The sequence below is a fragment of the Mirounga angustirostris genome, unplaced genomic scaffold, assembly GCF_029215605.1.
Source record: "Mirounga angustirostris isolate CCGP_5_RB_7025 unplaced genomic scaffold, mMirAng1.0.hap1 SCAF_2, whole genome shotgun sequence".
Classification (NCBI taxonomy): Eukaryota; Metazoa; Chordata; class Mammalia; order Carnivora; family Phocidae; genus Mirounga; species Mirounga angustirostris.
In genome coordinates, this window is record NW_026991710.1 from 84,641,086 (window position 1) to 84,655,152 (window position 14,067).

The 14,067-nt window shown below is 36.1% G+C and overlaps 1 protein-coding gene and 1 pseudogene across 26 annotated transcripts in view; one reads left to right on the forward strand and one right to left on the reverse strand.

Annotated features, from left to right (window-relative positions):
• The window catches only part of SLC9B1 (solute carrier family 9 member B1), a 131,644-nt gene that overhangs the window by 51,496 nt on the left and 66,081 nt on the right, over positions 1–14,067 (reverse strand). For 24 of the 26 annotated variants that reach the window (XM_064584894.1, XM_064584896.1, XM_064584884.1 and 21 more), the window contains 3 exons: positions 11,584–11,692; positions 10,783–10,919; positions 9,144–9,374 (listed from right to left, as the gene is read on the reverse strand). In XM_064584894.1, coding sequence (XP_064440964.1) covers positions 9,162–9,374; positions 10,783–10,919; positions 11,584–11,692 — 459 coding nt within the window. In that variant the 3' untranslated portion in view covers positions 9,144–9,161. Of the gene's footprint in view, positions 1–7,128; positions 7,331–9,143; positions 9,375–10,782; positions 10,920–11,583; positions 11,693–14,067 lie in introns of those variants that run through there. The other 2 variants (XR_010409487.1, XR_010409486.1) reach the window with 1 other exon arrangement.
• LOC123848884 (polyadenylate-binding protein 1-like) lies at positions 234–7,130 on the forward strand (annotated as a pseudogene).

Sequence of the window (14,067 nt, forward strand, 5' to 3'; positions counted from 1 at the left end):
GTTGGAAGGAAAAAACTTGGAAAATTGAAGACAAAGAAATCTGGGAAAGAGGCATATGGATGAAACTATGGAAATAGATAAGATATGAAGATCTTTGTATCACATATTAACTCTTACAGAGGGTATCTACCAGCAACCAAGGCAACAAAATGATTCAGTCAATTGATGTCAGCCAGCTTCTTCCACTGGCCACCTAAGTACTGGCACAATTGTGCATAAATGTGGTGGCAGGGATGGAAGCTATAAAGAAGCCCAAACAGCAGAAGTTCCTTCTGACCAAGGCTGATGTAGCTACTGCTGCTGCTGAATGTCCAACCTGCCAGTAACAGAGAACAACCCTGAGGCCTCAATATGGCACTATCCTTCAAGAAGACCATTTAGTCACATGGTGGCAAGTTCAATATATTGAATCCTTCCCATTTAGGAAAGAGAGCAATTATCTTGACTGGAACTGAGACTTATTCTGAGTATGGGCTTGCTTTCCTGCTCATATGGCCTCAAACAGTACCACTATCCAAGGGCTAACAGAATGTTTGACCCACAAACATAGAATCCTGGTCATCATTGCATTGGACCAAGGAAGACACTTTATAGCACAGTAGTTGCAGCAGTGGACACATGACAGTGTGAATGAGTGATCCAGCAAAAATCATAAAATCATTACAGCCAGAACCTGCCAAACTGATGGAGTGATAGAAAAAGTTTTAGACGCCCTTTGAAGCTACACGTAGGGCACGCTAGCATACACTCTAGATCAATGACCATTATATGGTCCCATGTCTCCAGCAGACAGAGGATCAAGGGTAGAAGAGAGAGTGGTACATTTACCATCATTCACAATGACCCGCTTGGGAAATTTTTGCTTCTTATCTCTCTCAATCCTGTTACAAAATGGAAGGAGAGAGGAATATGGTTGGCACATTCCAAGTGATCCACTGGGGGATCTTTAGGTAATCTTTTGTTCAGTTTTGATGGCACAATTGAAGTAGACAAGTGCAGCACCGTGGCTGAGCATGACATTCTTTGTTCAGTAGAGGAGGAATAATGACCTGGGCTAAGACCACTCAAGGATGATGATCTGGATCACCCTGCCAGATAAGTGACAGAGACCAGCAGAAGTGCGAGCTGAGGGTAAGAGAAATGTAGAACACATAGTATGTGGATAGTAGAGGAGGGAGATAATCAATTGAGGGTGCAAGACCAGCTGCAGAGGTAAGGGGCTATAGTTCATTCCATTAATGTTCCTTTCATAAATTTCCCCAGCAAAAGAAAAGAATCCTGGAGGAGCTTTTCCTAGATGGGAGTGAAATTATATGGAACAATAGATCCAAAGATCCAAATGGCACAAGGGGTGGTGATGTGTAGCCAATGTCCTTCTTTCAGGACCGAGGCACTCATTCCCCTGACTGCTTTGAGTGTTGTCTGTTGAGGGATCACAACCAAGACCCTCCTTAAGAATTGCTTTCAGACAAAAGGAACTGTGTAGCCCAAATTACACTACCTCCCTGGGGGCAGTACACATCCAAAACTACTTCATTGAAATTGATGTGAACTATTGCCAGTAATATTTTAAGTAATATGTTGTCAGTGAAAGAAAAAAGAAAATTAAAAAAAAAGATTTTATATATTTATTTGAGAGAGAGCAAGTGAGAGAGAGAGCACAAGTTATGGGGGAGGGGCAAGAGAGAGGGAGAAGCAGACTCCCTGCTGAACAGGGAGCCTGGCGTGGGGCTCGATCCCAGGACTTTGGGATCATGACCTGAGCTGAAGGCAGATGCCTAACCAACTGAGCCACTCAGGCGCCCCAGAAAATAAAAAAACTTGAGATGAACTGATACAGAATGGAACTGTTGGAAGTCTGTTGGTAAGAGCAGAGGAAATAATGATGATGTGGTCAATGTGACCCCTGATATTCAGAGAGCTAGCTGAGAGAGGTGGATTTGAGGCCCAGATGGGACACTGGCCAGTAATAATATATCTGGGTTTCAGTTTTCTCATGTAGATGAGGCAGGTTAGATTAAATGATCACCAAGTGTCTTCCTGCTCCTGTATTCTGTAATTCTAAAGTCCTCTGCCCAACATACAAACAAACAGCATGGGGGAACAATGCTTTAAACCTGTAACTAGCTTACTAATAGAAGATTATTCTTTAATACAATGATACAAATGGTTATCTAAAACCTAGAGATTCCTACACCATGAAGTAATTCTTTTTTTTTTTTTAAGATTTTATTTATTTATTTATTTGAGAGAGAGGGAGAGAGAGAGAGACTGAGCGCACAAGCAGGGGGGAGGGGCAGAGGGAGAGGGAGAAGCAGGCTCCCCACTGAGCAGGGAGCCCGATGTGGGACTTGATCCCAGAAACCTGGGATCATGATCTGAGCTGAAGGCAGATGCTTAACCGACTGACCCATCCAGGTGCCCCACCATGAAGTAATTCTTATGTGTACATTCCAACAGACAATAACTCCTATGAACAAGCACAACAAAAATAATTGCTTTTATTAAAAATAATAGGACATTAAGAATACTCTCACCATGGGAGTATAATGTACAATATAAATTAATGTAGTAGCAAGGATATTAAATACAGTAGTCATTCCTTCCCTTAAACAAAGAAAGTCACTTAAACACAGTCTATTCAATTCTTTTATGAAAAGTATTGATGTTCCCTGATCCATACTTTCCTTCTGTGTCTCTCCTTGTGCAGTGAATGTTGGATTGGATACTTTACCACACGTTGCTATACTGTTCTCAAGATGCAGGCAGAGTAATATGCAAGAATTATGTTTTGTATTTAAACAGTTAATTTTAAAATAAATAAACAAGGAAAGTCCTAGGGGAAAAGGAGCATTGAGGGTAGTTAGCTCTACCAGATATTAAAAGATAACATAAAGCTACTAAAACTAAAATATTCTGTAACAATGGATGGCTCAGTCAGGCATCCAACTCTTGATTTCAGCTCAGGTCATGATCTCAGGGTAGAGGGATTGAACCCCGAATTGTTGAGCTTCACGCTTAGTGGGGAGTCTGCTTGAGATTCTCTCCCTCACCCTCAGCTCCTCCTCCCACTCTCTCTCTCTCTTTCAAATAAACATTTAAGAAAAATATTCTGGTATTAGTAGGTGAATAGATAAATCAGTGGAATAAAATAAAACTCCAGAAATAGACTCAAGTATATATGGAAATTTAATATGCAATACAGAAGACATCTTGAATCACAGAGGGAAAAGGATAGTTATTTTAATAACTACTACTTATTACAGGTTGAATTGTGTTCCCCCAAAAGATATGTTGAAGTCCTAATCCTCAATAAGTCAGAATTATTTGGAAATAGCATCATTGCAGATGTAATTAGTTAAGTTAGGCTGAAGCTATACTGGAGTAGGCTGAGCCCCTAATCCAATATGACTAACAACCTAAGAAAGGGAAATTTGGACACAGAAACAGATATGCACAAAGGGAGGATGATGCAGAGACACACCAGGAGAAAGGCATGCAAAGACAGAGGCAGAGACTGGAGTGATAATCTACAAGCCAGAGAATGCTTGGAAGAGGCAAGGAAGTATCTATCTTCCCATGGAGGCTTTGGAGGGGACATGGCTCTGCTGACACCTTGATTTTGGACTTCCTAGTTTCCAGAACTATGAGAAAATAAATTTTTGTTGTTTTAAACCACCCAGTTTGTGGTACTTTGTTTCGGCATCTCTACCAAACTGATCCAGGATCAGATAACTGGATAATCATTTGGCAAAAGATAACGTTGAATCCATACCTCAGATCACATAACAGAATAAATTCTAAATGCATTAGAGAAGTAACAGTGAGAAATGAAACTATACAAGTGCTAAGGGAAAAATGAGTGAATTCCTTTCTAACCATGAATCAATATCTAGTAGCATAAAGGAAAAGATTCATATATTCAACTATATGAACAGAAAACTCTTTTGCTTAACAAAAGAAGCACAACTAGCAAAATCAAAAGACAAAAGAAAAACTGAAGAAAATATTTGTAATTTACATCACAGACAATTGACTATTCTCTTCCATGTAAAGAGCTTTTTAAAATAGAAAAGAGAAATACCAAAAATCACAAAGGACATGAACAGATAGTTTACAGAAAAAGAAAGGCAAATGACCTTTAAACCAATGAAAAAGATGCCCACTCACTCACAGTCAAAGAAATTTAAAATTTCACTGCAAAGCTATCTCTCATTTATCAGATTAGAAAAATCCCAAAGTTTGAAAATATATAAAACTTTTAAACTATATGTTTTACATATCCAAAATTATGCATATATCTTGTTTAAAAGCAATTCTTAGAACTGAAAGCAAATAGAAATAAATAAATCTGTACATCAAAGTATATATATTATATAGTATAACTATATATGTAATTATATATATATAATTTCAAGGGGCTTTAGAATTTAGTACTTTTAGTGGACATCTTTGGTGAGATAAGTCTAAGGACAAAAACAACTGCAAAATATCTTAAACTTAATTCAGTAATTATAAGTAATAATATTGGTATTGCTATTTTGAAATTTTTGAATATTATAAAATAAAGCTAATACCACATTAATAATATTAGGAACCAAGATATTCAGTGTAAGAGAAAAAAGATAAAGGTAAAAGCCCTATGATGTTACATTTGAATTAGAAATAGCAACTCGATGTCATGTTTTCCAGTTTTATTTTTTTTAAGATTTTATTTATTTAACAGAGAGAGACACAGCGAGAGAGGGAACACAAGCAGGGGGAGTGGGAGAGAGAGAAGCAGGCTCTCTGCTGAGCAGAGAGCCCGATGTGGGGCTTGATCCCAGGACCCTGAGATCACGACCTGAGCCAAAGGCAGACACTTAACGACTGAGCCACCCAGGTGCCCCATAGTTTTATTTTTAAGTGATTAAAAACTATGATAACTTAGGAAACTTTTAAAAAAATATTTAGTTATCTTATAGAATTTGTGTCCTATAACTGCATGGTTTTATATAACATTTACTTTTTCTCCTCATTAATCAGCACTGAAGGGATTTTGACTACATATAATCTGTGCTATGAATTATATTCTAAAATCACCAGTAATAGTAATAGTAAAAACAACACTTTTTATTTTATAACATGTATTTTATGGTTTCTAAAACTTGTATTTTTTAGCAATGTTTACTGACAAGATCTAGATGCAATGATTCTCCAGCCATAGTGAGCATTCCTAACCTTCAGATTTTGGTTTTAACATACCCATTTTCATGGAAAGATACCAGTCTTTTGGAGACTAGCTGATTCCCGGTCTGGAGTAGGGAAAATGCATTTGAATCTGGGACAGCTTGTTATGACTGAAAGGAAGAAAGCTTTCAAACACTATGGCATCATGTCTAAAGAGTACAGAATCAATTGTGAAGGATACCCAAGGACCATATCTGGGACAATTTGAGAATCAAAAAATCAGTTGTGCTGGGCTGAAACACACTGCATATTTAAAAAAATCATAAGTTGACGGAATACAGGGGACTTCTGGCTCTGGTGATGATATAACAGCTAGTATTCAACGTAATCACCAGCTGGGAACGACTACAGTACCTGGATACACGTCCTTCAGGTTACTTCCCGGCAGCTATCCTGTAGACTCAGAACCACGCTGCATACTATCCTCCTCACCAAATGGCGCAACTAAGACCAAGTCCTTGCTGGGCTGTCCAGGGTCCCATTCCAACTATGCCTGGTACTGTCTGCCCAGCTGCTCCTAGACTACCATTGAATAGTGAGTCCAGTTTCTTTATAGGTTTCACGAGTCATGTCAACAGTGTGTTGCTAACACAACACAGTGGGTCCACCACTGCAGCAGCTGCTGTGGTAGCTATTCCTGCCGTCAGTGTTCTTCCACAGTATAAATATGCTGTAGGAGTTTGCAATCCTCAACAACGTCTTAATGTGAAGCCACAGGTTACCATGCAGCAGCCTGCTGTGAATGTACAAGGTCAGGAGCCTGTAACTACTTCCATGTTGGCATCTGCTCCTCCTCAAATACAAAACAAATTTGGGGGAATGCTTCCTTTTAGTCAAGCCATGCACCCTACTGTTGCTGGTAAAAATCGCCAATGTGTTGTTGGAGAATCCAGAACCTCTCCATAGGCTTGAATCTCCAGTCTCTCTGATCTAAGGTTGCTGAAGCATTGGTGTACTATGAGCCCACCAAACTAAAAAGGCTTCCCAGGAAGCAATTAACAATGTCCTTGGAGTTCCAACTGCTTAAAATTGATCAGGGACCATGAATAGAAACACATGCTTCACCAAAGAAAAATATCTAAACACCAAAAAGCTTACATATTATGGGGGAAAATTGCTAAATATAAAATAGATGCAAAAGAGGAAAAGAAACTTTGAACCTTGTGTACTGAGCAAATGCTAGGTCTAGACTACTTCCTAATTTAAACACACACACACACACACACACAAGGCCATCAGAAAAGAGACAAGCCTATAAAAACTAATGTTTTATAAATCCTGGGAAAAACAGTTTTCAGCAAAGTACAAAAATTTAAAGCATTCTTTTAATTTTATAATTCTTTACTGTGGAATAGCTCAGAATGTCATTTGTTTTAAATAACAGAATTGAATACTGAGCAAGGAAACGTAATTTGAATTATAAAATTCTTGTTGTAATAAAAATTCCTTAGTGACAAAATATTAATGAGTAAACAAAGACATACTTGATAAATTTATAAGGAACAGTGTTCTTGTATTGTTTAAATACTATGAACACTTGAATACTGTACACATGGTTAACTGGTTGTAATTTTAAAATGACATTAATGAAGGTAATTTTTTTAATTATGTTCAATTAGCCAGCATATAGAACATCATTAGTTCTTGATGTAGTGTTCAACGATTCATTAGTTGCATAGAACACCCACTGCTTATCACAGCAAGTGCCCTCTTTAATACCCATCACCTGGTTACCCCATCCCCTGACCTTCTTCCCTTCTGTAACCCCCAGTTTCCAGAGTCTCTCATGGTTTGTCTCCCTCTCTGATTTCTTCCCATTCAGTTTTCCCTCCCTTCCCCCGTGGTCCTCCGCTCTATTATGTTCCACATATGATAATTGTCTTTCTCTACTTGACTTACTTCACTTAGCATAATCCCCTCCAGTTCCATCCATGTCGATGCAAATGGTGGGTATTCATCCTTTCTGATGGCTGAGTAATATTCCATTGTATATATGGACCACATCTTCTTTATCCATTCATCTGTTGAAGGGCATCTCAGCTCCTTCCACAGTTTGACTATTGTGGACATTGCTGCTATGAACATTGGGGTGCACATGCTCCTAATAAAGGTAATTTTTATAAAAGTTTTTATATTGAAAATTTAAAATTCAAATTACTCGAATGCCTGCAACACTACTTTTAAAAAGTAGAGTGTTTTGGTCTTATGAACATATAAATATTAAATTTAATACTTAAGAAACAATCTATAAATCACAAAAAAATGACAATTTCCCCCTTAATTAAAAAAACATAGTTCCTCATTCTGAAAATGATTTGCTGTACCTTTATCTTTTATTAAGATCAACTTTCTATTTTAAAATCTAATTCTCTTGTAAATGTAAAATCCTATCTTGTGAATGTAAATATATTCTCATTTACTTAGTAAAAATGATTTACCTTCATGATTTAAATATTAGTCAAAACACTGGAGTGTTTTAGAACTTTAAATTTTTAGAATTTTAGTACTAGAATTAAAATAGTTGAAAATGAGGCATAAGATCTATGCTGAGTTGTAAAAATGTAGAAGAAAATGCTACTAGAACAGCAGCTATTTTATCTCCTCCAGAGTTATCCAGGTGTGTATGAACTTTTGACAGTTTTACTGTTCTATTTTGTGGAAGGTCCCAGTCTTAACAGGAATATACATATATATATGTATATATATAGTTTTGGTTGCCTTATAGTTGTTTCACTTTGCAAATTTATGTGTAAAGTTCACATTCTGTGCTATTTTAGTATTTTACTTACATAGAAGAGGGAAGAGAGAAACCAAGTAATGTTTAGTTCCTGCATTTGGCTTTTGCCAAAGAAGTCTGAATGATTTCTAAGAAGCCATCCACTAAGGCTATTTGAGAAGCTTTTACATGACCCTTCCAACTTTAAAAATAATCTTTTTTTTTAAAGATTTTATTTATTTATTTGACAGAGAGAGACACAGCGAGAGGGAACACAAGCAGGGGGAGTGGGAGAGGGAGAAGAAGGCTTCACGCCGAGCAGGGAACCTGATGTGCGACTCGATCCCAGGCCCCTGGGATCATGACCTGAGCCGAAGGCAGACGCTTAAGGACTGAGCCACCCAGGCGCTCCTAAAATAATCTTGACATAAACGGAAACTGCATTTTGCTTGTGATTGGTTCTATATAAGCATAGCAGATTTCATCAGTCAGAATTGAAAGGAGATTCTGTATTACTAAGGAAAAGAAAAGCTCACATGGACAAGTCTATTCATCTTTCATTTCTGCAGGCTGACTTTAATTCTTTATTTTATACTCATTGAAAAATCATGGTTTATTTCCATTTGTGATTTAATTTTATATCTACAAATAAATACTACACATAATGTTTCATTTAAAAGCTATTAAACTTGTCATTTTAAGGGTACTGCAGAAGTAAATAAGTCTAATTTTGGTTCTTTTATTTAACATACCATTCATTCAGATAGTCACTAAAAACAGAATTTGAAATCCATTTTGTTGACCCACTTATTCCTGGCATTTTTTTCCTTTCTGGTGATCTTTTTAACCGAATTACTAAACTGATGGTGGGTTCTACTTCTCCTGTCTGGAGGCTTAGACTATCTTACCTTTCTGTCATTGGGTTCATTTAATTTTTTATTACACCGAGTTTGTAATATGACAGCAGATTCAGCCTGATGGATTATTTAAACTTTCCTAGAGTACTTACAGATTTACTTTATTCTTAAAATACATAAATACTATTTTATTAAATTAACCTTGGAATAAAAAATCATAGGAAAGCTCTGTAATGAAATCACATATTTATTAAATCCTTGGTTCTATGTACAATCTCCATGTATTTGTGTGTTTTAATTTTTCTCTCATGTAAGATAATTTATTAAAAGAAGCAGGCAGGTGATGGCAAATAAACTTTTTAATGAAGTTCTAATTTTGTCAATTCTACATCGACTTTGTTTGGATCATGGCGTGTAAGTACTTTGGGTCCCAGTATGCCAATAATTAGAGCTCCATTTGGAGCTGTAATCAAGATGGCTAAAAATGCTACTGTCATCACATCTTTTGAATATGGTTCCAAGTGGGGTGCGCTGCTTCTTGCTGTTTCTAGAGCCAGAGGACCTAATACAGCCTGCATGTAGGGGGTAAAAAGATGAGACATAAAGAAAAATATTAAATAGTTAATACATGATAAAAGTTAATGGCCCTGTTAAAACAAACAAAACCTAGTAGTAAGCCATCAGAAAAGAGACAAGACTTAAAGTGCTGAGGAATTTTCATGAATTACTCATCAATTCTATGTTCTCCCTAGCAAATATATCTGGATGAAAAGTGAAATAGTGACAAATCATTGTGCACTCATTTTGGGGCCGATTTCGTATTTTTATCATCTCAGCTTTCTCCTGTTTAAATATCTTTTTTGAGTGCTCACATTACTCTCAGAACTTCAGGAGTTCTAGCTGAAGCAGGGTTTTGCTTATTTACCTTTACCATGGACTATAAGGTTCTTGGCTGTAATAAGAAAAGACAAAATACTAAGGTTTCTAATGGTTCTCTAGGATTTTGTTGCTTATCTTCTCCTTATTCTTCCTACTTGGGAGGCAGTGTGTCCAGTAAAACTGACAAGAGGTTTGGAATCTACAAAGTGGACATGAGAGATTACGAAGTAACTTGCCTAATGTTATAGGCAAAACACCCAGGCTGGTCCCATGGACCTGCTTTTTTAATCCTGACACATAGAGAATTTTGTTGCACAAGAACTCACAAACTTCTGTTTTGGAATAACAATGGAAAAAAGAATCTCTGGAAATCAAGACATTATGCTGCCAGGTTAAAAAGTCTAACAATAAGTAGTAATACCTCTTTGTAGGAGCAGAATATCGTTGAATCAGAGGGCAAAACCACAAGGTCTCCCCATTCATTCATTCATTCATTCATTCATCATTCATTCTTGTAGAAATGCAATGCTTACTAACTGTGTACTTCCTGCGTGCCAGGCACTGTATTAAGTACTAGGGGAGGAATAATGAAAGAAAGCAGACACTGTTCCTGTCTTTCCCAGATAGTCTGGTGAGGAGATTTAGTCATTAATTAAAATCATATAAATTAAATGCATAATTAAAAATAATACACATGCATTCATGTATGTTGGAGTGGGTGGCAAGGGTAGGAAAGATATATTTTTAAAAGAATTAATGTGTCTCTACTATAAAATCATTACATTTATCCCTATAATATTCAGCAAAATGTAAACATTCCAGTGTCCAGATATATTCTTATTTTATATTTTGGGACAACAGAAAAAAAAGTTTCAGAAGTTTAGGAAGTATTTGTCATTAAAAGTACACTTTTTAACTTCAGAAGAATTGCTTTTAAAACTGAGATTTTAAAAGATTACATTGTTTTCAATGAGTAGTTATGATCAAGTATTTTAAAAGTAAGGCTAGTAGCCTACATTTTGTAATTAAAGTAACATTCATTTGGAATTTTAAAAAATCATCAACATTAAAAATTATTAAAATGACTTAATATGTTCTTACCTGGACTGTAGCTTTGGGCATCCATGATAAAGCAATAAATATTTTCTCCTTAAAACTAAAGCCAGCAAAACACATCAATAGAAATGTAAAAGAAATTCGAACCAATAGTGCCAGACTCATAGTAGCAACACAAATGCCTACAACAGATAAAAACAAACATAAACAACAAAATATTTGGGAAGAAGTGGTTCTTTATACCTAGAAAAAGTACAAGAGATTATCTGATGGTGGAGGTACCATGAAAGATAAGATAGATTACATTTATTTAATTCTGAGCTAATAGACTTTGAACTTTCACTATAAATGAAAGTATTCAAAAGGTGCTGATGGCATGTAATATTTTCTGTCAGAAAAGAATTCCAATCCACATTTTCCTCAGATCACTCAGGGAAGGCATTCAGAGCTGTCTTTGGTAACAAAGGGCATACAGGGTAACAGAAGAGCAAATGTATGTTACTAACTGTATCAACATGAGTTTCTGAAGAAGGTTCTTATAGCATTCAAGACATATTGTAAATAAAATAAAAATTATTCATAGTTTTCTTAAATATTTTCAAATCTTATATTTTTTGTGCCTGTAATTATTCTTACCAATAGCATTTTTTAAAAAAGATTTTATTTATTTATTTGACAGAGAGAGAGACAGCGAGAGCAGGAACACAAGCAGGGGGAGTGGGAGAGGGAGAAGCAGGCTTCCCGCTGAGCAGGGAGCCCGATGTGGGACTCGATCCCAGGACCCTGGGATCATGACCTGAGCTGAAGGCAGCCGCTTAACGACTGAGCCACCCAGGCGCCCTTTACCAATAGCATTTGATTGAAGAGATGCAACAGATACTTCTGATCCAACCAAGCCAAAAAGAAGGGGTTGAAAAATATACCATGTAGTTTTAATAATTCTTTGGACTTTAACCTGTAGAAAAGAATAATATATTTTTAGTTATTGTGTTTAGTTGTTGTGACACTTAAAAATAATTGCACTTTAAAAATTAAAGTCTCTCAACCTTTAATGAACTTAAGATATTTTATTTGTAGAAGAAATGTTAAAGCTTAAAAATTGAGTAGGTTCTGATAGAACAGAAAAAAAAACTGATTAGGTTCTTTTACTCAAACACTTAAGTAGAATTTGGTTAAAAAAATCATCAAATCTTATAGCAGAATTATTTACAATAGCCAAAACATGGAAGCAGCCCAAGTGTCCATTGATTGATGAATGGATGAAGAACATGTATGTGTATACACACACACACACACACACACATATGCACAATGGAATATTATTCAACCATAAAAAGAATGAAATCTTGTGATTTGCAACAACATAGATAGGGTCAGAGAGTATAATGCTAAGTGAAATAAATCAAAGAAGGACAAATACCATACGATTTCACTCATATGTGGAATTTAAGAAACAAATGAGCAAAGAGGAAAAAACAGAGAGAGAGAAACCAAGAAATAGGTTCTTAATTATGGAGAACAAACTGATGGTTACAAGAGGGGAAGTAGGTGGGGGGAAGGGTGAAATAAGTGAAGGGGATTAGGGAGTGCACTTGCTGTGATGATAACTGGATAGTGTATGGAAGTGTTGGAACACTTTATTGTACACCTGAAACAAATATAACAATTGCATGTTAACTAACTGGAATTAAATTAAAAACTTTAAAAAAAGAAGTAAAATAGAAATAAATGCTCCTTGAAACCAGAAAAAAAATTCTACAAAGGTATTCAATAAAAATATTATTTTTTTTAAAGTTTTTTTTATTTATTTGACAGAGAGAGACACAGCAAGAGAAGGAACGCAAGCAGGGGGAGTGGGAGAGGGAGAAGCAGGCTTTCCACTGAGCAGGGAGCCCAGTGTGGGGCTTGATTCCAGGACCCTGGGATCATGACCTGAGCCGAAGGCAGACACTTAACGACTGAGCCACTCAGGTGCCCCTCAATAACAATATTATTTCATAATTTTGTCATGGAACAAATAAGGTCTTTGTAGTTTCAGACATGTTTTAATGGTTCAGTAAGAATTCTAGCTTTTTTTAATAAGGTAATTGAACAGAGACAGAACTAGAACTACATCATGCCTCATGAGCACATACTCAATATTATGCCACCATTTCAGCTCTTAAAAGGGAGTTGAGAAGACCTCCACTGACAATTATCTTGGAATCCAATCCCATGAAAGTGAATCTAGATATGTCCTAAGCTACAGGCAAAAAATGTCAGTAATCTGTCAGGCCTGCTTCCAAAGGGCCCATGTTGAAAACTTCAGTGTTATTTTTTCCTTGAAACCAAACCAAAAACATATATAGATTTCTAACTTGGTTGCTTGCCTGGCTTTCCTTTTTGAGAAAGGACCTCTCCCAGGGCTACTTCCCCAATTAAGTGGTTACAACAAAGTCCCCTATTGATATAATAGAACTCTGGCTCTTCTCAAGGAATTTGGATGAAGAGATTTTAGTTTCAGTCTGGGCTTATCTTTTTTTAAAGAAGTCACATAAAACTGTGATATCCTTTGGGGTATAAACTATGTTTGTAACTATTTCCCTTATGACTGGGTTTTCTGATTTATAAAAGTAAGGTTTAAAAAAGGAAAAAAAGAAAAAACAGTATTACTCTTTCTTCATGGTGACACATCCTATTTGTTACTTTAAATTTTTTTAATAAAGATTTTATTTATTCATTTGAGAGAGAGAGAGAGAGAGCATGAGCTGGTGGGGGCAGAGGTGGGTACAGAGGGAGAGAGAGAAGAGACTCCCCCTCCCTGCTGAGCAGGGAGCCAGACCCGGGCTCCATCCCAGGACCCTGAGATCATGACCTGAGCTGAAGGCAGACACTTAACCGACTGAGACACCCAGGTGCCCCTGTTACTTTTAATTTTTAAAATATATTCTTTACTGTTTGATTTCTTTTATCATATATAAAAAAGAATTTTAGTAGTTTTCATTTTATTTAATTATAATTTATTATTGACCATTTAATTTCTTTTACAATTATGATTTTATTGGAATACTAAACAAAACACTAACATAATTTTTGGATTGGGAAATTCTCAAGCTGACTTTAAAATTTATCTAAGAAAGAATTTGTGCAGGGATAGTCAAGAAATACTTTAAAAATAAGTACAATGAGAGGGAATCTTCCACATTAGGTTTTGAGACATAAAACTACAGTAATTTAAAATAGAGTGGTATTGGCCCAGGACTAAATAGGTAGGATTAAATAGATTCCAGCAATGAACTTATATATACATGTTTATGAACACACACACATATCCTTATCTCACAGCATTTA